The sequence below is a fragment of the Ptychodera flava genome, chromosome 9 (assembly GCF_041260155.1).
Source record: "Ptychodera flava strain L36383 chromosome 9, AS_Pfla_20210202, whole genome shotgun sequence".
Taxonomy (NCBI): Eukaryota; Metazoa; Hemichordata; class Enteropneusta; family Ptychoderidae; genus Ptychodera; species Ptychodera flava.
This window is the reverse complement of record NC_091936.1, coordinates 39,084,635-39,107,219: the sequence shown is the minus strand read 5'-3', so window position 1 is coordinate 39,107,219 and position 22,585 is coordinate 39,084,635. Positions and strand designations below refer to the sequence as shown.

The window sequence follows — 22,585 nt, the reverse complement described above, 5'->3', positions numbered from 1 at the left end:
CAAATATAATTAAGGCTTTCATTTTTTCGGCCTGTGCAGAGCCATGGGCATTTCGATTGAAATGCGATGCACCAACGGGCATTTCAACTACCCACTGCATTCAATGGAAGTAATTCATTGAACAGACGACAAAGCTGAAATACGTCAGGAAAGCATATCACCCGTTGTTCGATTCACCTTTGAGAAACCTTATCCGTGTGCAAGAGGCGTGCATTATTTCGACGGTATCTACTTCAGCCAGTGGCATGGGGAAGGGGCGAGTCTTTCATTTTTCATGAATTTGAAAGAAACACAGGAGAGAGAAAATGTCGCTAAATGGTAGATGAAACCAAACCCTTGAGATGTGTATCGCATTAGTTAAGTAAAATGAAATACAGGAAAGCTAAGGACAAAGTAACTTTTTTATGACAATTGGGACCCTGAGTGTTATGTGATCTCTTTCAAATCTGAGTAACTGTCGTGATTACAAGTCGCAGACGATATGCTTGTAACAGCGGCTGCTTTGGAAGAAAAATCGCAAATCTTTCCTTGTAGAGACTGTCGGTAGAGTGCTGTTGTATATCGTATTGCGTTGATAGTTGAGGAGGTCGATTCTTGTCGGATGTAAGTTGTGAGGAGGTTTGTCTTCTCCCATTTAACTGGGGTTTACAGCATGAGTGTAATCTACATGGTAAGGCGCACTGTTGCAAAGTTCCCCTACAATTGGACGTTGAACAATTTTCAGGAATATTAAGAGTTGCTTGATCTCACATGATGCAATCCAACTCTCAACACAGAAACTTAACTGCTAATTATACGTTGAGTTTAAAGGTGACAAATAAAACCACACAGGGATGAACAGAAAAAGAATATTCGGCCTTGATAACAAGAAAGTACGTGAAGGCAAGCATCAGATTGTATTGCCTTTCTAACCTTTACAACCAATAGACAAGCTCGACAGTATCAGAAGCCATTTTGCAATCATACAGCAATTTGCCTCTTGGTATTCATGAATATGACGGATATACATTCTCTCAGTTTGATGTGATATTCATTTTTGCATGAAAGATCCAATTGAGTGAATTTCGCAGCCAGCTTGGGTATCCAGGGGTATCCACTTGGTAGAAATCTTTTTTATCGATTCGTTACTGTTCTCCAGCGCTCAAGACTTCCCATACATCACGGTACACATCATCGATCCAGTACGAGTCAATGTACCCGATAAAGACAGCATTTCATGCATTTACGTTCATGAACTCGCATTTAAATCACACAATAAAAACTGAACTGTGGTGAAAGAGGACGTTGAATACATATGCTATCTTACAAAAATGTATTCATCTACGAATGTGAACCAGCATTAAGATCTCAAAAGCAATGAGCAGCGAATCGTAATGAAACTGTGTACGCCGATTTTAGGAGTGCGGGTACGTTCGTGAAATTGTTTGGTTTTAAAATGTGCTAGAAACGCATCGATGGACTGATGTGAACTTGTTAATCAATGGTGAACTATGATGGCATAAACTCGATAAAAGTCGATATTGTAATCTCCAAAACCGTGTACAATAGGCTGGTTCTGCCTAACTTGATTTATCAAACGGTATGATATTTTTGACGATTTTTTTCCAGATGCCGCATAGTTCCGTCGGTTAGGGTGTCACTCCCTCGAGGTTTTGAGACACGATAATGAGGTCCCTTGATGAAACTATATCCGTACTTTTCTCAAATTTGCAGCTTCCACTATCTTCTTATGAGCTCTGGTACATGATTAAGTTCCTCAGGGATTCCTGGGATATCAGACAGCGAAATGGTTGGCTTGCCTTTAACATTTCTGGCGTACTCCACGAACATGGACCAATTTGACCAGCGATTCTTGATAAAAACTGCTGCTCCTGTAAGACAACGTACAAAGAAAAGACGAGGCACTTGAAACATTTTTCTCGAGATACTCACTCGAAGGTAAAATGCGCCTTAACCCTTTCACCCCCAGCTCCCTGTGTACAGGACTGGTCCAACTTTACCATAGAAAACAATGGATTTGGGACAAACCATGGTGGTGAAAGGGTTAAACTTGAAAGACTTAAACATTCCCTCTAACTTTCCTCAAAGAAAGTTAAGACCATTCCCTTTCGAAGTCAAGCATAAAAATTAGGGTCAACTTTTTTGAGTCTAGAGATGTATATTTTTACCAGACAATTAAAATAAAAAATGGTCACCACCCCAGTGTTAGATCCAAGGTGAACATTAGATTTTAGATTTTCATAAAAATAAGACAGTGGAAACTTCATTGACTCCAGAGCTTCAAAATGAGACATCACAAACGGTAGACCAGGAAAGTATTGTAGAAATTTGAGAGTTCAAATATCTGTCCCAAAGGCACATTTTAGCTCGAAGCATATGTCATGCAAACCACATACAAAGTGGCGTTGACCGATTCAGTGCAAATTGCTGTACAGTGATAGAAGGCTCCTTTTTAACGCAATAGCACTTATCTTGTCTTGAATGTTATTTGTACACATGTAAGGTTTATATGCAGCAAGATTATCAAGAGGGTTGGTCATAGAATGCTATGCGTGAAATCATAATTTTACATGATAAGGCGATGATGAAATCTGCTTAATTTAAATGAGGCAATAAACGTCATACAAAGACTCAAGCGACATATAGTTTTTCGCCGATGAGAAATGATGGATTGTATCAGTTATAATTATTAATATCCGTATTACATAAAATGGTCAAACAAAATTATATTGTGAAATATGGCAAAGAATCGCGCTAATCTGTGTATAATACTTAATGAAAAATATATAATTCATGTAAAAAATTGAGTTTAAGGTAGTCCACCCCTCGAGATACAAGACTAAAACTTTTGCTCAAATTTCCGTGGAAACATTAATCACTCTCATTCGAAATTAAGAATAAAATCCAGGGTCACTGTGCAAAATGTTGTACTACAGAGACAAAGTACCCAATATTTACCGATTCTTAAAATTCAATAGTCGCTATCCTTGTATTAACTTTATTTGATTTCAACAAAAACAGCCATTGAAAAGTTTGTTGTTTTTTTCCATTAGCTTCAAAATGAGCCCTCAAGAGTGATAGAGCGAAGAAGTATTGTAAAGTTTGAGAGTCTGAATTCTGTCCCCAAGGGCAGTCTACTTAAACGCGATATAAATTTCCTTAGCACACCGCACTGTCACTGGTGATTATGTCAACTGGACCCTGTCAACCCGTGTATACGTGTGCTTCAAATTGCATGCGATTCTCGATCTAACAGGCATGCAGTTCACAATCTAACGACATTGCATGTTTTTTTTCAGACGAAATGGACAAAAATGTTAAAACAAATTCAACCATAGCAAAAGCGTGACCCTCCGTCTCTATAGAGATGTAGTTCTCACTACTAAAATACTCAATTAATACGTACTGATGGCAATTTCTTGCTCCACTAAAGCGATGACGTAGTTGTCGTCCCTGAACTTAGAAACTGTATCAACAGAGTTTGAGATGTTTACACGTGTTATCACCTCTGGGATTACTTTTTCAAAGGCGTGTACTGCATCCTGAGTCAGAGGAAAAAACAATTGACATTTGCATGTTCAATACGTTGTGAAGGAAAAATACTTTTTCTGGGCGATTTTCAACTTTTGCATGGATACCTTGTGAAGGAAAAATACATTTTCAGGGCGTTCTAATAGACTAATAGTTGTAGCCTACTCGTCCTTACTCAAAACAGCTTCAATAATAAGTAAGGTTAATACACGTCTAAATACGTCAGCGTCGAATTCATAGTAACTCAAAATATAAATGTTACATATTAAGAGATATTTATGTAAATTGCCCCGTGACACCCCTCCTCTGATAGTCACACTGCTTATCGATTTTGGCACGTTATGAATATTTGACTGATCGATTAATTGATTGATTGATATCGTATCGGCTACTTGACTTTTCACGGATTGTCATTGCATTTCCAGTCGAAATAAATTGGTAACTACATGTCTGAAGTAAATCGGAAGGCCAGACTAAATTAGATCAATAACAAGCGGAATAATTGGTATGCTACGCCTATGTTTTACACCTTATTACTGTATTTTTTGTAGACGTACACAAATGGGTATAGATGAATAATGATAAAGTTGTTCGAAGGCATGCCAATATACTAATGTACAATTTATAATATACCTTTATACTAAGTGACGAAGATTTCAACAGCTTTCAACACATTCACACCAATATTTCAACATGTGTAACTTTTCAAGATTTTGTTCTCGCAATTATCAATCGCGTGTTTCACAAAGATTGCGACTGGGTTCCTCTATAGAGCTACAAGTTGCCCCTGGTATACTCACACATCCGAGTAGAGGACAGGATATATAAAGACAAGACACATTGTTGGATTTTAGGAAAACTTCCGTCTTCTGGCAATGGTTGCTAGGTGTTCCCTTAGCAGTCGTTGAGGGCGCTCACACACAGCTGGGTCTCTTTTACACCTGTGTTGTTGAGAAAGATCGCTGTGTCATTTTGGTAGACATGTGGCTCCGTGCATGCATGAAATTTCACTGGGGGATCGCGAGATCCTCAATACAAGTGGTCTAACTCTGGGAAAAGAAAATTCAGCGTGAACATTTTTGATCTGAAGCAAAGAAAGTACCCTTTGGTGAAGAAAACGAAATGCCATAATATCAACAGGCTACCGCACGAAATACCGCACGTCATAAATAGCACTTATGACGGTGAAAGATCCGGTGATATTTACTTCTGGTAATGTACTTACTACTTCGATACCCAGAGGCTTCGCAGATTTTATCTCATGAAAATAGAATTATTTTTGTTCATGAAATCCGTTTTAATGGTTACCACTGGTCCTCCTCGTCGTTATGACGATGGAAAGGCACAACCGAATCTTATACACATGGATCGTGAAGGCAAAATGGCGTCAATATGACGCGGTGCGCGAAAGCTTTGCTCGTGCAAATCCCACAGAGGTTTAAGCTAGTGATATTATAGTCTCAGTTTCATGTAATTTTTTTAACTCCGGACCGATATACACTTCACATAGATACAAATTCTTCCGAGATGCTGTACATTGGTCCTCGTATCGTATATAAACAGATAAAGACAAATCAAATCAGCACCGTGACGAATAAGGGAGCCTTCAGTAATTACAGGGGGTGGGCCGGGGGAATTTCGGGCACACCTGTACCGTAAAATGTGACCCTCCCCCCTATCCTCCTGTCTAAAATGTGACCCTCCCCCTTGTCCGACATTCTAAAACTTGACCCCCCCCCCCCCCCCAACCACTGCGGTATTCTCCCCAGGAATAACTAAAACAGTATCAGCTAATTTACATAACAATTGGTTCAATTGTTATGTTAGGGACAAATTACAGAGGGGAGGGCTGGTGTTTTTGGAGGGACAGTAGCAATTTATCACGCAAGAATTTTTGAAGAGGTATGGTATTTCATACATTTGAGGGAGGGTCACCATATTTTGTGCAACTATAAGAAGGCTAGATGTGGCTGATTTAGTGCTTCATCCAAAAATATCAAATCATAATACATGGAGTCTATCAGGCAAATTATTGACAATTTACCCCCACAAAACATGTTATATATGTATATTATATATGTTTGATAATGTATTTAAATGTACTTTGCTTGAATAGGGAAGTAAAATGTGCATTTGTGTACAAGAAATTGATTTCTGAATTTCATCTAAAAAGTTGGTTCACTATCCATGGTGTCTATGATGAAATTATGAATAGTTTTTTCCAATACAAAAATAGGTAAATCTTTGCATTTGTGTACTCTTGATTATTGATATTAATGTTCTTGATTAGACTAGAGTGGTTACAAGTCCATGATTGTGCAAGAAATTTGATTTTGGAATTTCACTGAAATGTTGATTCACTATGCATAGAGGTCTATGATGAAACTATGAATAATTTTTTTTCAGTACAAAATTAGATAAATCTGTGCATTTAGGTATGCTTGATTATTTAGATTATTGTTCTTGATTAGACTAGAGTGGTTACAAGTCCATGGTTGTGCAAGAAATTTGATTTTGGAATTTCACCAAAATGTCGATTCACTATGCATTGGGGTCTATGATGAAACTATGAATAATTTTTTTCAGTACAAAATTAGATAAATCTGTGCATTTATGTATGCTTGATTATTCACATTATTGTTCTTGATTAGACTAGAGTGGTTACAAGTCCATGGTTGTGCAAGAAATTTGATTTTGGAATTTCACCAAAATGTCGATTCACTATGCATTGGGGTCTATGATGAAACTATGAATTATTTTTTTTCCAGTACAAAATTAGATAAATCTGTGCATTTATGTATGCTTGATTATTCACATTATTGTTCTTGATTAGACTAGAGTGGTTACAAGTCCATGGTTGTGCAAGAAATTTGATTTTGGAATTTCACCAAAATGTCGATTCACTATGCATTGGGGTCTATGATGAAACTATGAATAATTTTTTTCAGTACAAAATTAGATTAATCTGTGCATTTATGTATGCTTGATTATTCACATTATTGTTCTTGATTAGACTAGAATGGTTATAAGTCCATGGCTGTGTAAGAAATTTGATTTTGGAATTTCACCAAAATGTCAATTCACTATGCATGGCGGTCTATAGTGTGTACGTATTTTGTTGGTGATTTCCTATTCAGGAAATATCACACAGACAATCAAAGTTTTGCCATAAATCAGCTTCTGTCCAAAGTGACCCTCCCCCAAGATAGGTTTATAAAAAGTGACCCTCCCCCTTGAACTGTTTTCTAAAAAGTGACCCTCCCCCCAATTCCCCCGGCCCAACCCCCCTGTAATTACTGAAGGCTCCCTAAGTGACTAGTGACATTCAAAACCGTGGTTTACATATCTAGGACATGTAGTATCAAACTATTCGAGGGGAAACGCACCAACAATCGCTGCTTAATCTCACTTACGGTTCACCTGTCATATTCCTCCAGTGCAAGGCTCCATAGGGTCTTCCCGAACAAATGAAACTTTTCGCGTCGTCTGCTATTTTGTGTATGTAGGGGGCTCTCGTCATATGTTCGTCGATTTTCGGATAAGTTTCGGCGTGATAATCAACTACATTGTAAACACCCTGAGCATCCTGTAGAAACATTACCAAACACCTAATGGCTTCCGAAGAGTAGAATCTTTCAAACATTTTAGGAATCTCGATATCAAAATTCTCAAATAATGGCAAGTTAATGTCTAAAACTTTCAAATACAGCGGTAAGGTAACGGATATGTAATGTTCTTTCGCGTCCGGGTCGACGCCATTTTTGGCAAGATTCGTCAATGTCCATTTTAGCTTAATGCCGTCCAGATGAACCAAAGAATCTAAGGAGACTCTCCTTCCACAATCATTTCTGTAGGATTCTAACGACACTATTGGTACAAGTTTTGACAATTCTGCGACGTCGAAAGTCTCATCGAACGGAATATATTCCCTGTGATTTTTCATCGGCCTATCCTTCATGTGTCTTCGGATTGGCACCGCCACAAGACTACGATTTTGATGTAAAGCGACATTTACGGCAAATGAGGGAGTTGTACAAAGAGTTCGGTCCGGGTGGACCGTATTTCAAGAGAGGCAGGAGGTAGCGCCTTGTTTTCGCCAAACCATGTTCACTCATCGATTTCTCTGATATGTTCAGCGCACTTCCTCGTGCTGACGGGGAGTAACTTTCTTCGACAGCATGAAGAGCGCTCACATTCGGGTTGAAAACTCTAAAAATCTTTCTAGAATCGAGCACCGTCGTTACCCTTTCACTGGTATCGTTATCTGGAATATGCTTTCTCTCGTTGATTATTGCATTGGTATTTCTCTGCAATGGAAAAAAAAAAACAAACAACACTGGGTTAAGGAATGGCACAGTAGCGAAGTCGGGAGAAATATTTGATGTTCTGAAATTGCATAGGGATGTGGAAACCATATAAGAATTATCTACCCTCGAATACATTACCCCTTGTAACAAGTTTGAGTAAAATAAGCCAAGGCACGTTTTTGGAAATAGTTCATAACATGACAGTAAGACTTCACAGATATCTGTCTTCAATAGTGTACATGTTATTAACTTTGAGTGAAAGATACTTGCTAGAACACTGAAAGCCCGTGTTCATTCATCAAAACTAAGTACCTTCCATCACAAGTGATATCCTAAAATTAAAGACACCAATAGTTCTGTCGTTATAAAGTGATCGTCATCGATAGCTTAGGTCAATAATGAATAATAGAAGACGCCAATTTTATCATTAATAGTAATTGGCGAATGTCCCAGTGAAATTGAATGCTTAGGACCCTTTCGTTCAGATGTAAGACCTCAATACTAATATTATTATAGTTATACTTTATATCTATCAATCATAATTAACTTTTTATGTCTGGGAAATCATCCCCCAGTACTTTTGTTGGATTTGAAAACTGTAGTTAAAGTGTGGAACAATAGTCTTTTGAAAATAAAACACTATCAAAAGCATTCGAGTGCGAAAAAACTGCCACTCAGCTGGCGGCCACGTTGGACCTTATCGTGTTTAACGAATTTGTAAGCTACAGAAACTTGTCTTTTTACAGGGTTTGAATGAAATCTACCTTAGTATGTTTGAGATCTGGCTCCTTACTTGAAATAATTTACGACAAAGTTAGCCTTCTAGCGGAACGTATAACAAAACAAATTGTAATGCCCAGCTCATTGGCTTCAGGCTAACACAATGTCTGAATGAAATCCCCATGGTTATACTACATGGTTAAATATGTGTTTGAGGAGAATGTTCGCCATATTGGATCGTATCCAAAACAAAGCGGTGTGCATTTGTATGACATTGCACGCTGTTCAAATGCAAGCTTAGGACATGTTTGAAAAACTGCAAAGCCCCATATACGACCTATGCATTGTAGAGACTAGTTCTTTTACCAGTTCCATGATGCAGTGTGCGCCAGGGTATACAAAGCTTACGTTACGCATAGAACTTTTTAGCCGTAGGGTACACGCAGGGTATGTTGCTCATAGAACTCTATGGCAGATTACACCCTGACCAATATTTTCGTCGCTGATGGTTAGAATGTACACGGGGCATTAGATGGTATTGCAAATTTGTGTCGTTCTTCTATAACAATCCGTTGTGCAACAAAAAATCAGTTTGAATGTTTTCCTTGTTTTGAGTGTATGTACGGTGTTTGATATGGCCACTGCAATGCATTGTGGGATAACCGGGAAAAGGTCTACTGCGCGATATGCCCGCCTTTTATCGAATCTTTCGACCGTGTTTCTCATTTTTGTTGTAGTTGTCTGCGGAAAAACGCAGACTGACTTTTGGACGTAGCAAATGGCAGTTTTTATTACCGAAAATGATAGTAAAAAATAACGGCGAGTAGATTTTTACTCAGCCCGTTTAAAGGGGATAGTGAAGCTATGGAACAATAATACCGAAGATATAAAATCGGTCTCGTTTTGTAGAACAGTCGTAAAGCCTAGAGGTGTTTTTTTTCCTACATGGTATGCGTAGCAGATGTGACAATGACGTCACGTCGTGACGGTGGATAAGCCGCTAAACGCAGAGCGTGGATGCAGTGCATTACTACATGCCTCGTATCTCGAACGTCGCGCGTATCTTTCATTTTTACATGTTCGTGTCTATTTTGCTTCTTGCAAACGATGATTTCTCTGTCTTATTTTCCCTAATCAAATGTTATCTTGTTATTTATTTCACCGCACAGACACTAGGTGTATGTTCTGTCACTAATTGTTGTTGAAGTTAATGCAAAATGTCAATTTTAGTGTGAAAGAAGTGCAATAAATAAATGGTATCTAAATTGTAGATTCGTGTTTTTAGAAAACACCATGAAATTAAAAAAAATTGATTCTGTAAGGTTACGCTATAGGCATCCGATTCTATTAAATGCAAATTTGTAAAAATTAATTTCACTACGATTGCGGTTAATAATTTACACTCTTTATCGGCCAAATTCTTTTATGCGGAAATGATCGCGCGGTCTCCAAGACTACCGTCAACACATCGAGAATTCAGGATGCATAGAGAAGGGTAAAATGTTGGTGTTTTTTTCCTTTAAAAAAATACAATTAAAAACTTTCACCAGTGACTGCCTCTCTATTGAAAATCAGTGTTTTGTGTGATTAATTGGTGCGAATACGCCAAGTTACCATCAACATTTACACCGTTTTCTCTCCAAATAGCCATTCAGATTTTGCCGCCCATCTATGTTGCGTTCGTATCTCTATAATCCCAACTTTATATCGCCATGGAGACAAGCTGCCTCATGTCTAATCAACATGTCTGTTCGATGCTGTCGCCAGCTACACAACAACAACATCATCATATTGGTGAATTTAAGTCTGAGATGAAACAAAACACCACTTTAGACTGGGCATTTTAATGATAAGCCAATCATGGACTCCGGGCCCGAGACTCACCTGCCTGCCTGAGTGAATGTCGTTCGCGTACCACGGCGGAGACATGCCCAGCAGATAACGTGAAAATGTGAAGGACCATACGATGACGGTACCCAGCAGACAAATGAACGTACATCTCATCGTCGCCATCTTCAACAAAGTTGTTCGACTGGACTCGCTCCAAGTTTGTGGGCATATAAGTATCAAAACATATGAGAAATTGAAGGACTTAACATCAGCAGACCGTCGCGCTAAATGGTAGGCTGTTGCGTAGATCGTGGCCCAACTAGTAACCCAGCTGCCGAGAAAAACCAGGCGACTGGGGGCCCAGTCTACTGATCGACCAACCAGTAGTGTGTGTTTATTTCAGCGGGAAAAGGTTATTGTTGCTAACGTGATTTGCTGCAACCAGCTGTTGCATGCCAGATCATACACTTGGCCCAAGTCTGTGGGCTTATTTCAGCAAAATTTGTCTTGATTTAATTTTACGTGATCGGTTAATGGCCTGGCGTGGACAAACTTGGCAAGCACAAACCTACACGATGATCACTTGACCTGGTCAAAACCGCATCCGGACCGTAGATAAAACAGCAATAGGAGAGAAGATGACTGAATAAGTTGAAAATCTTTATCTAAACGTCGAAAACGAAAAAACACGCAAAGCGACTAGCAAGCTCGTCTCGCCAGATCACTGACCAGACGCTAGAAAAACTTTCTCAGTCCCTTGACTGTGATCAGTTATATTGTCCGGCATTTCAACATGTACTGACCAAATACTCGACTTCGAAAGCCTGACTTGCAATCCTGTTTAATACCGACAGGATGCTAGACGACATGGCGACATAATTTCACGGCGTTCATCGGAAACGCGGATTAGATGTAAATCATTTAGCGCCTGCTGATGGAACTGTTGGCGAACAATAAACCAGGTCACATCATTTTTGATACCGATTCCTATCAAACATCAACCTTGTTAAGGTTCATGGATGGTTGTCGAAAGGTATTTCATTTTTGCCTGGCATACAAAAAAATTCCACTTCGCCAACTCCAATGAGAGATCGCTGTGCTGTTGCAAGAGGAATTAACACAATGCTGGACGATTTCGCTTACACACGCCTGTGCTGTAGGCCATAAAAAGATCGTTTCTGGTCACCGTGCGCGTCATTTCAGAACCGTCGCGTCATGGCTTTCATGTGTGTTACATACTCATCAGTACAGCTATCATTGATATCCCTGTTTGCATGTTTAAAAACGCTAACAAGAAAAGTTATAAAAGACAATAATTAGTGTATCATTAGTGCCAAACCAGCTAGCATTGTTAGGAATAAAAACAAGAAAAAAAAAGAAAAAGAAAAAAAGAAAAGAAAATCGCATCGCATCACTTTTTGCTGAATGTCAAGGACCAGAAAAAAAAATGTTTTGGCCTTATGTTATTAAAAAAGGCTCGAGAGCCAGTACGTTTTGTAAACTATAATCTGATAGATAACATATGTAAATGGTTTAACAGCAACAGCTGGTCTCTTTGTCGCCAACTGTTATATTTACCTCCAGGCTCTGCCATCTTCCTTGGAAAGTCCACATTTTAGAGGGCACAGGCTACAGGATATAGTAAGATTTTACGCAAAGAGTACGAGACTTAAGGCAAAAACTTAAGCGTCATTTTAGCTGCTAGAGCTGAAGAGAAGATAGCATTTTTGTCCTTTTCTCAAATTGAAGATCGCCGAAAGAACAGACGAAGCAGGCCAAGGCCAAGGTAATGACAGACACTCACGAGAAACGCCATATCCACATCCAACATGTAAAAACATTTTTCTGGCAGAACCCCAGCTGAAAATCACATTGTTTCTGCAGGAACATTCATGGCCTTTTTCAAAAATGTGCTATTCACACTTCATTTCTTATTGACACCAATTTGATGTTATTCTCTTGGTAGTGATGGGTTCAGATCATTCAATACGGCTGGTCGTAAGAAATTGAAATATTGAAGACATCCTGGGAGCATTAATGTGTTTTTTAAGATTTGCTGCCCATGATTGTATCGCTTTATTGTAATACGTCTATATGCGACTGTCTGTATTCCCCTGATGAGTATGATATAACACACTTGAAATTTTAGAGCTTGAGTTAGCCCATCGACCCTCGAGAAATTTCTCGAGGTTCTATGGTTAGCTTCATATTGCAGCAAGTTTCTAAACTCACGCTTTTACACTTTCGAGACAGATTGTGTAAATGAGGATATAACACACTTTGTACTTTCAAATAACTTCTTATCATACCACTCTACTGTTGATGTTCAGCATCGGGTTTCAAATGGTAAGATTTTAAACTCTTCTGGTAAGAAGTTTCTTGATTTTCGGAAGCCATGGTGATTAAGAATTATTATGGCAGAGTTTCAAAAAAGTGGCGATTTCACGTATACGTTGGTCACCGTAGCGTCATAGACTACCACATTACGAAAGTATGTAATTTTCTGATATTGATAAGTTTTCTGTTCACACAAGAGTCGAGTCTGCCATCAAACAACCCCTGTATTTGATATCAATAGACCATGATAATGTCATGCCAATTCATCGGTAAAAACATCAATTCACCAAAACCTTAGTGCTGGAATTTCAACTCATTCATTAGACTGAAAGATCCGTCGCTCGAGCGACCAATTTTCAGTCTACTCATTCATGTAGCAGTAAGCAAGTATCTTTATTGCAGTATCGGAATCCAACACAACCAAGAGATCAGATGTGCGGTGATTTATCATTGAATAAGCTGCTGAATGTCTTAGAAGTTTGATCAAATCTGCTGCAAGTGAAATGAAGTGTACACTGTTACGTAATCAAAGGTCTGCAAGTAATGTCAAGATAATAGCTGGTACAATAGCGACTGTACGAGAATAAAGATTTCATTTACTTTCAAGTTGAATAAATTAAGAAATAATAGGCAACGAGCAATATAGAATCATTAAAAATTTGAAAACGAGATTACAGACAACTGATTGACAATAAAAATAGGTTATAAAAATAAAAACCTAGAAAAGTTGCAAACAGCGGCTTGGGATGTTAATACAAGGGAAATCAGCTCCGGTATGATCCCAGAATATATAAAATGATGATTAATTCAGCTACTTCTCAACATTGTTGAATGCTCACTGAGGTTTTGAAAACGAGGATTTTATTCCATTTCGTGAAGAAAGCAAAGCTTTTATTAAAAATGTTGAAAATAATGAAACTGTTTTTAAATGTTGATTTAAATGACTTGAATTCACCCATTGTGATCGATGAAGTAGATCATTGTATCAAGAAACTTAAGTGTGGTAAAGCCCCAGGTCTGGATGGTGTATCACCAGATATTTTCAAGGCTTGTACACGTTTTGTTATAGACTTGGTGCGCAAATATTTAATGCTGTTCTAGATTCTGGTCACTTTCTGCCTGGGCACAAGGTATTATAATTCCAATTTATGAAAAGAACGACAGAAATTGCGCTGGAAATTACAGAGGAGTAACTCTGCTTCCAATCATGGGAAAATGTTTTGTAGTATAGTAATCGCAATCAAACCATCCGTAATCCGATAACACTAGGTCAAAATTAGTAATACTCTAGTTTAAACATGGACACAAAACAGCACAAAACAGACAGAAAATCACAGAACAGACTTGGCTTGAGAAAAATATCCAATTGTTGATGAGCAGGCTGGTTCTAGGAAAACATACTGCACTGCGGATAACATTTAGTTTACACACTATTATTTTTAGTGCTTGGCACATGGAAGAAGTAGAATATACTTAGCATTACTGACTTTTAGAAAGCGTTTGGCAGAATTGATCATTACTGTATGTTTTATAAAATTCCTTAAGTGTGGGGTTTCATTCCAATTTTACAGGGCTATGTATAGCAATGTAAAATTATGAGACCCGTCAGAAATACCTTATTTCTCGGATAATCATTGTAGATTTGGTGTAGAGTAGGGATTAGTGTTATCATCTCTCGTGTTCACACTTATTGCAAACGATATTGGAACCACTTTAGCTGATACTCACCATTGCTTTGGAATCGAAATTGGGCTTTTAAAAATATTGTACCTGCTTTTTGCAGATGCTTTAGTCTCATCAGCGGCTCAAAAATTGGTTGCAACGCTTGTTTGATCAATTATACCGTTATTCTTCAAATCGGAAACTCAACAGTAAACACAAGTAAAACCAAAGTTATCGGTTTTTTAGAAGGGTGGTGGTCGAAGAATGTGTGAGAACTGGTCGTAATAACCAACCTGTTGCAGTAACTCGTTTGTAGCTAACTTGGCATCGTCATTTCCTGGACTGGTCGTTGCTTTCAAGAGCAAAATAAATTTAAATGAACAAGCTAACAGAGCCTCAATCGTTTGATAAGTTTTCTATATAAATTTGGCCCTCTGCCTCTTACTATTGCCTTCAAAATATTGACTTCAAAATATTTCCCATTTGACTTTGTGGTGGTGAAATCTGGGGCTTTCACCATGCTCCGGACATTGAAAAAATCCATATTATGCTGCGCCATATTCTTAATATAATAATAGTAATAATAATAATAATGTTTCTTTAAAAACGCACTACACATACGTCTCAGTGAGTTTTACACGTTTAAATCGATAAAACTATCAGCAAAACGAAAGACAAGAAAGGGTAAAAAACAGTCAAAAAGGTTAAAAATGTACATGCTTAAAATGATGAAAAAATCTACACAGTAAAATAGTCAAAGTGTAAATTTAAACCATATACTTCAATCAGACAATAACACATTTATGACTACTATGAGATAGCTGTTGAATATACCAATATTTAGAGTAAATATTATTGTACAATTATCAAATGTAGGTTAAGAATTCAGATAATGGTTAAAAATATAATCGTATACCAATGTTATGAATTTAAAGAAAAAGTTTATGTAAATCAGTATGATGCATGGGCCAGAGAAGGCTTGTTGCAGAGTTTGGATTTCGTGAAATCTGGAAACAACAAGGTGTTGGTAATGAAACTGTCTTTTTGCGGCTTTTCAAACAAAGGTGTTTAGTTATTGATACAAAGTACTGAGTGAATGAAATTGACAACAGTGACAAACTTTATCTTGATTCGACCTCTAAAAACTGGGATTAGGACCATACCTGATCTGTACAGATAAACATGGTTTCAGAGATGCTCTGTGTTGATTTAGAACATCGGCACACTGTTTTCAAATTGACACAGGATGTTGGAACAATATTCAAGACCAGATAGACTATGTGAATTGTGTACTTTTCAGACAATGGAAGATGAGTACCATTTTCTACTATGTCCAACGTATAATGACTTGAGAGCTAAATACATTTTTTTTCTCATTTTAACCCTCCTGTAATGTACAAAATCAAGATTTACTTCTATCATTTCAAAGTACTGTCACATTTAGGAAACTAAGTAAGTATATTTTTCTAGCGACAAAACGTAGGAGAGAGCTTACCATTGACTCGCCAGCATATCTACAGTATCAAAAAATACTTTTTGAGTTCTTTGCTATTTAATGCTATTTTTCTATGCATAAGTTCTTTTTTTTGGATATAATTATTGCATTTGACTTGCGATCTTTATTGAACACTACTGTTACTGTTTGTACATATTGGCTTGAGGCCATAAGCACTGAAAGAAAATGATTCCCAATTTTACTGGCCGTCGAATGCACAGTGCCAGGAAATTAAGAAAACATCGGTTTGTTCTGTAAACCTTTCAATATACGGAAATGCTTCCTAGCGCAAAACAAACAATTCAAAACTCTTTTGAACTCGCTTTGGAAAGTAGTGATGTTCCCCTTTCTGCAATCTGCTACAAACCATTCGGTCTCTATAGTGACGCAAATGTCACAGGTTCTCCCTGTAGCATTTTCGCGACCTCTGACCCATATTGCTGACGTTTACGGCGAATCATCTCGCTTGGCAGTGTACTGGCTTTCCTTGTGTTCGGCAGAATAAAATAATATTTAATACCCCAGACATATGATATGAACTTTACTTTGACTAGCTGTTATGAGATGATAAAGTTTAATATCGAGCTTTAATGCGGTGAGATGTAAACGCCATGTATAATTGCACCAAAGTTGATGTCTATTATTCCCACAGTGCACGGGAGAAATGGTTTTGCGAACATGCCGCTATCTTTTTAGACACGTCTATTGAACGTGTTGTCCCCTTTTCACGGACCAGCAAGTATCGATTTGCGATAGTTTATATGTTCTCCCTGAAAGCAATCGCTTTCCTTATTCCTCTGGGTATTTCGTGACCACTCAATATATCTTTGAATTCTTCTTTCTTTAGGACTCTGAGGACATTAAGAAAAAAGATCGTTTTTGTCTGCACAGGTCTACTTTAGCAATTGAGACTTTTCAGAGACAGAGAACACATTTCATCAGTTTGTTTCATCGTCTATTTCCTTCACTTATGGACTTTTGAATTCGGTCCTCGATGAACCATTTAAGTGACGTAAAACATTCATACTTCAAGACTGAAGACTCACCCTTTGTTGGCAATAACATGTTTTCAGGGGATGTTACATTACAGAGAATCGAGACAACTAAATGTCAAATGCATTCGTTCTATTATTATACTAGGATTAGCTTAATACGTCCCACACTTAATTTTTATAATTCCTTTTTTATTATGTGTTCCAAAAATATTTAATCAGTCGTGTTTTACAAATATTAGGTACATCTTTGCTGCTTTCGATTGTTGTCCTCATGTTTTAATAATAATAATAATATTTATTTCTTTAAAAACGCCTTCCATGTAAAAGACATCTCAAGGCGCATTACATTTCAGTTATAAAAATAGAGCAATGAAAATGGTTAAAAATCACACAAGTAACTCTCTTTAAAAAGGTAAGTTTTTAAATGAGACTTAAAAACGTTAAAATTATCAACACATCGGAGTTTCGATGGCAGCCTGTTCCACAGCCGCGGAGCACAAACAGAAAATGACCGATCTCCGTAAAACACAGTGTTAGCGATGGGTTGATATAAACTGATCGCTGCACCATCAGCAGTCGACCGAAGAGAGCGCCCCAGATTACGAAGGCATATAAGCTCTTTTATGTATCTCGGCGCCGTGTCGTTTAAAACCTTGTACGTTAAGCATAAAATTATAAACTCTGTTCGCTTATAAATAGGTAGCCGGTGTAAACTACGTAGTACTGGTTGAATGGAATCTGCTTTCTTTTTTTAATACTAGACGTGCAGCTGAATTTTGTATCAGTTGTAACTTCCTGATTTGATAATTCGGAAGGCCAAACATTAAACTCTTAAAGTAATCGAGTCTTGATGTAACAAACGCATGTACTAATTTTTCTGCAGAACTTGTATCAAGAAGATTACGGATTTTTCCAATTTTCCATAAAGCAAATGAAGCAGACTTACATAAATTTGTGATATGAGCCGACATAGATGCTGTTGCATCAAGTGTAACACCACGATCACGAACTACAGGGGATGAATGAACGCTAACTCCCCCAACCCACAGATCACAAGCACGTGGTTGACCTCCATCCCTAAATTTCGACGAGAATCTAATCACCTCAGTCTTGCCATCATTCAGAGCCAACAAGTTGGCAGACGTCCACTGTCTGATTTCTTCGATACAGTTCTCAACTTTAGCTGTTGGTGTGGAGACACGGGAGCAAGTAATGTACAGTTGGGAGTCGTCAGCATAGAACATGGATTCCAAACCATGCTTTTCTATGATGTCCTCGAGGGGTGCTGTATACAAACTAAAGAGCACAGGTCCAATGACAGATCCCCGAGGAACACCACAGTCAAGCGACTGTGCTGTTGACACCACCGATCCAACACACACCCTCATTGTCCTGTCACTTAGATAGGAAATGATCCATTGTAAAATAGATATCGGGTCTTCTTTACTTCAGTCGCATTAAACCAATTGACTGGGTTTTTTCTGTGGTAGTATAGTAGTAGTAGTTCTTCAACCAACTTTATTTCATTCTTAACCACTCTCGACATAAAAAATGAAATAAAAAAGAAATAAACAAATATGTCTACATGGTCAGAAACATATGAAAAGTACATAAATAGAAAATAAGATTTAAAAAAAACTAAAAGGTGATGGTAGACTATGAACAGAAACTTCATGAATACAATTAAAACATTGTCAACAAAAATACCGTAGCATAAAACTCTTGGCTTAATCCAAAAAGACATCTTAAATCAAAAACTGAACAGTTAATCAAATGTGTACAAGAAGTAGTAGTTATTGTCATCATTATTATTGTTATGTTGTTGTTGTTGTTGTTGCGGTGGGTGTTGGTGGTGGTGGTGGTGGTGGTGGTAGCAAATAGGCCCAGCTCACGGAATATGACATGAATCGTGGAAAGTAGTCTTTCTTCAAACCTGGCACAAAAACTTAGTGTAAACTATGACCCTGATATCACCCTGTAAAAGAGTTGACGGAAATAAAGTGTAGAAAGACCCTAGATACCTTCCAATGTACGTTGGAATAAATCTACTCTCCCTGCATTGGATGCAGTATCTCGTCAGTCCACTCACGGTCCCAAGGCATGAGACTCCAAGGATAGCGCTATGCGAACGACGGAATAATAAAGAAATAGGACGGAGCTGTTCGCGTGCGGTTTCAGACCGTAATTCTAGAAACTTCACACTAGCACCTGGAATCTATTTTGATATGACTTCTACCATGTTAATTTCACCAAGAATGACTTTTAAGTACTTGACCATTCCTACTTGTCAAGTTGTCACTGGCATTGAGCCCTTTACCGTATTTGATCGTTTCACAGGAAAAGGCGTCATTGGCATCTTAGTATCGGACTAGAGGGATAATTAATTCAGCGACTCTGAAAATATGAGCTTTTGAATCACGGTGAATGTGTCGCACAGAACAAGAACTTAAACTTGCACTTTATAAGATAAATTTGAAATTTGAAAAAGACTTTACCTCACAAAATGGTGAACACAAGCTAAGTTCAGATTCTTATAAATGTAGCAAGAATTGGTAAATGGTTTTGGCTTTCTTAAAGTTAAACTTAGTGATAAAAGCCCTATCCTGTTTCTTGGACGATATCAAGGCATCAGGTTGCGCGCAGTAGCTATTGTTGGCAACGTTCAAAACTTGCGCTCCTGCACGTCCTAGGTGAATTTGACAAAATATGGAGCGGCTGCGCCATATATTAAAACGGACAAAGACCATTATCATTCGATGGCAACACACAGTCTGCGGCTGGCGACTTAACTATATTCATTCTCTTGGTGACATTATCGCGCAATCGCTTTCAAAGGAAATTTTAGGGAAAACATGTTTTGGTGGGTATAGCAACCTTTCTTAGCAACCGTCGCTTTGCATCTATTATCTTTCGGCATTGCCTTGAGCCGTGTATATGTCATCTTATGCTCACAGATCATCACTGATTCCGATCAGGTATATGATTTGCATATATACCCACGATGAATCTGCGCATGATCGATGTAGCCAAAGAAAGGGTTGGAAGCGGTCCTGCGGATGTGCGTGTAGAATAGAAATTGAAAACTAGTATCAGTAAGAGGTCTGTGTAAGCAGAAACAAGGTGTAGGAACAGCGATACTGCAAGCAGCCAACCTTTCTCAGATACCATCTGTGCGAACGCCAACGACTGGTCTTTAGTGTCGATACCGTCGCTACTGGGAGTGACACTATGCCTCGTGCATTCACATCTTTCTCCCTAAGCAACGTTACCTTGGGCACCGAAGCCATCAACTGGTCACTGGGTGTTACATCTACGGATTTCGTCCATGTCGGAACGCCTGTGTCTGTTGCCCAAAGAAGCATCGGCGTCGCCTTCCTCGTGCCCGTCATCATTGTTGGTTTCCTTGGTAACTCTCTCGTACTCGCATCTGTGGCGAAATACCCTCATCTGCGAACTTCGTCTAATTTACTGGTTGTCTCGCTGGCCGTCTCCGACATTTTTACCTCGACTGTGTTGACGGGCATCATCGTCGTTGCCTACGCGACCAACGGAAGATCCTTTGGTTATCAAACCCATGGCAACAGTGGCAATTTGCTGTGTCAGATATTTGGTTTCTTGATGATGCAGAGTGGGATATGCTCAACGATGTGCATGACCTTGATCGCCATCAATCGCTATTTCATTGTATGCAAGAAACAGGGAGTCTTGAAAGCTATCTCGAAACGATGGACTGTACTTCTTAGTGTCTGCGCACATCTCTACGGCTTCGTATTCGCTGCCATACCACTTTTAGGAATATCATCGGGGTACCATTTCAAACAAGTCGAGCTTATATGCCTCTTCGATGCAAGCGGAAAGGGAATCAACTTTTTCATTGCTGGGATAATTTTTAATTTCTCGCTGCCGTACCCGACAATAATATATTGCTACATGAGAATTTGGATGGCAATTCGCAAGGGGAAAAGAGAGACGCATCCGCAAAGTTTGTCTCAGCGCAACATCAACAAACGTAACATAATGGTCACTAAGTCGCTTTTCTTCGCTTTTCTGACGTACACATTGTGTATTACTCCGCACTATTGGTTTTATATGGTAGACCCACGGAAGGGAGCCCCCTTCGGTGTCTCCTCCTTATTCTTCGTCAACAGCACCATGAACTCCTTGATATACGGCTGGAAGAATCCGAGCTTTCGCCGCTCCTATGGCAAAATTCTCCGTCGGTTTGGCAGTAGCTTTTCCGATTGGTGTAGATGGGAGTGTTGTGGTGGTGGAACATCATCGTCGGCCGATGCGTTCACCGTATCGTCACAGCTACCGCATTCCCTTGATCCTTAAAGCCTCATTACCTGTCACTTTTGATTTATTTTCCAGTATTTTTGTTGAGCTTGTAAAAAATATAGTTTCTGAAACTTTCATGTTCATGTTGAAACAGAGGTTTTAACATGTCAACACTGCCTGTGAGTAATGTCCAATATTATTGTTCATCATTGAACTTAAGTCCAGACTAGCATTCATTTGAGCGTCAACAATAACATTGCGTATCGCACATAATGCATTGTTTGAACAAAACTAACACAGCAACTTTGTGCTTTAAAATTCTTTAATGAGAAGAACGAGAAAATGTGCTTGTTTGACAGAACTAAAATAAGCACGCGATTGGAACTAATTTGGGATAATTGGATGGCGAAGTGATGTCGATTTAATCTGCAAATGTAATCTCATCTGCTTTTCTTTTTAAGTTACACACTTGTTTTTACAAGTAATTTGTAATATTGCAACATTCAGCTATATGGCACCTAACACGTTTGAGAAATTTAAAAAATATGAAAATCCAATTATCCCAAATTAGTTCAAATCGTGTTTACTGTACTGTATTGTCCCTATACCATTATTCACGATGGATGTCGTGATCAATGAAAACTGATCAACTGATTAATGCAATAACGTCATTCGTGAAGAATGCTTCCTCGTGTAGAACGTTGTTTCTATTGCCCCATGGGGAAAAAACAAGATGAACCTCAACAAAGCGTGACATTTGCAGGTAAAATATATACGCCACGTCGATTACCTTTGAGGTAACGGATCTTGCAAATGCGAGTTCAGAAAGAAGATAATGTTTGAAACGTTTCAGCGAAAAATGCAGTACCCCGATCTCTTTACCCACTTACAAGAAGAGACGTCAAAATCGAATTTCAATGAGGCCAGAGTAAAATATTCTTTTGTTTAACGTTTACACGCGTATAGGTTTCAGAAAAAAACAACAACACAAACTTGTCGTGGTGACGATATTCTGTCACAAAACAAGGGCATGACTTTCAAACAACAAAGCAAATATTTCTAACAGCAGTTATATTACAACCACGGAACCATGATTAAGTAAAATTGTATCCTCCAGATACAATTAGTTACAGGAATGAGCAGGCTGTATGAGGAAATTGTCATTTCATTGTGTTTAACCCGCCTACCTTTCGGAACTTTGAGTGAACACATAATTAACAACTGGCTCTGGCTTGATTAGTTTGTATAACACGCTCCTTCATCACGGAATGGCCAAGGTCGCACGTCCCATGCACCCAACGTATTCAAATACCTTGCAGAAATGCGGTCGTACAGTATAGTGATGGTGCAAACACTGCGATCTGATTGGTCGAGACGTGAAAATAAACGTGACATATTCGCAATATATTACGGTTGGAACAGGCAAGAGC

The 22,585-nt window shown here is 38.5% G+C and overlaps 1 protein-coding gene and 1 long non-coding RNA gene across 2 annotated transcripts; one reads left to right on the top strand and one right to left on the bottom strand.

Annotated features, from left to right (window-relative positions):
- Positions 1-723: 723 nt before the first annotated feature.
- On the bottom strand, positions 724-10,795 carry LOC139139681 (uncharacterized). Its single transcript, XR_011553863.1, has 5 exons — positions 10,443-10,795; positions 6,945-7,838; positions 4,332-4,472; positions 3,407-3,542; positions 724-1,871 (listed from the first exon to the last, which is right to left on the bottom strand). It is a non-coding gene; the product is annotated as an uncharacterized lncRNA (long non-coding RNA).
- Positions 10,796-19,953: 9,158 nt separating this feature from the next.
- Positions 19,954-21,250, top strand: LOC139139680 (melatonin receptor type 1A-like). The gene has a single exon (XM_070708543.1). It carries the CDS (start codon positions 20,106-20,108, stop codon positions 21,210-21,212), a length of 1,107 nt encoding a protein of 368 aa, XP_070564644.1. The 5' UTR covers positions 19,954-20,105; the 3' UTR covers positions 21,213-21,250.
- Positions 21,251-22,585: the final 1,335 nt, after the last annotated feature.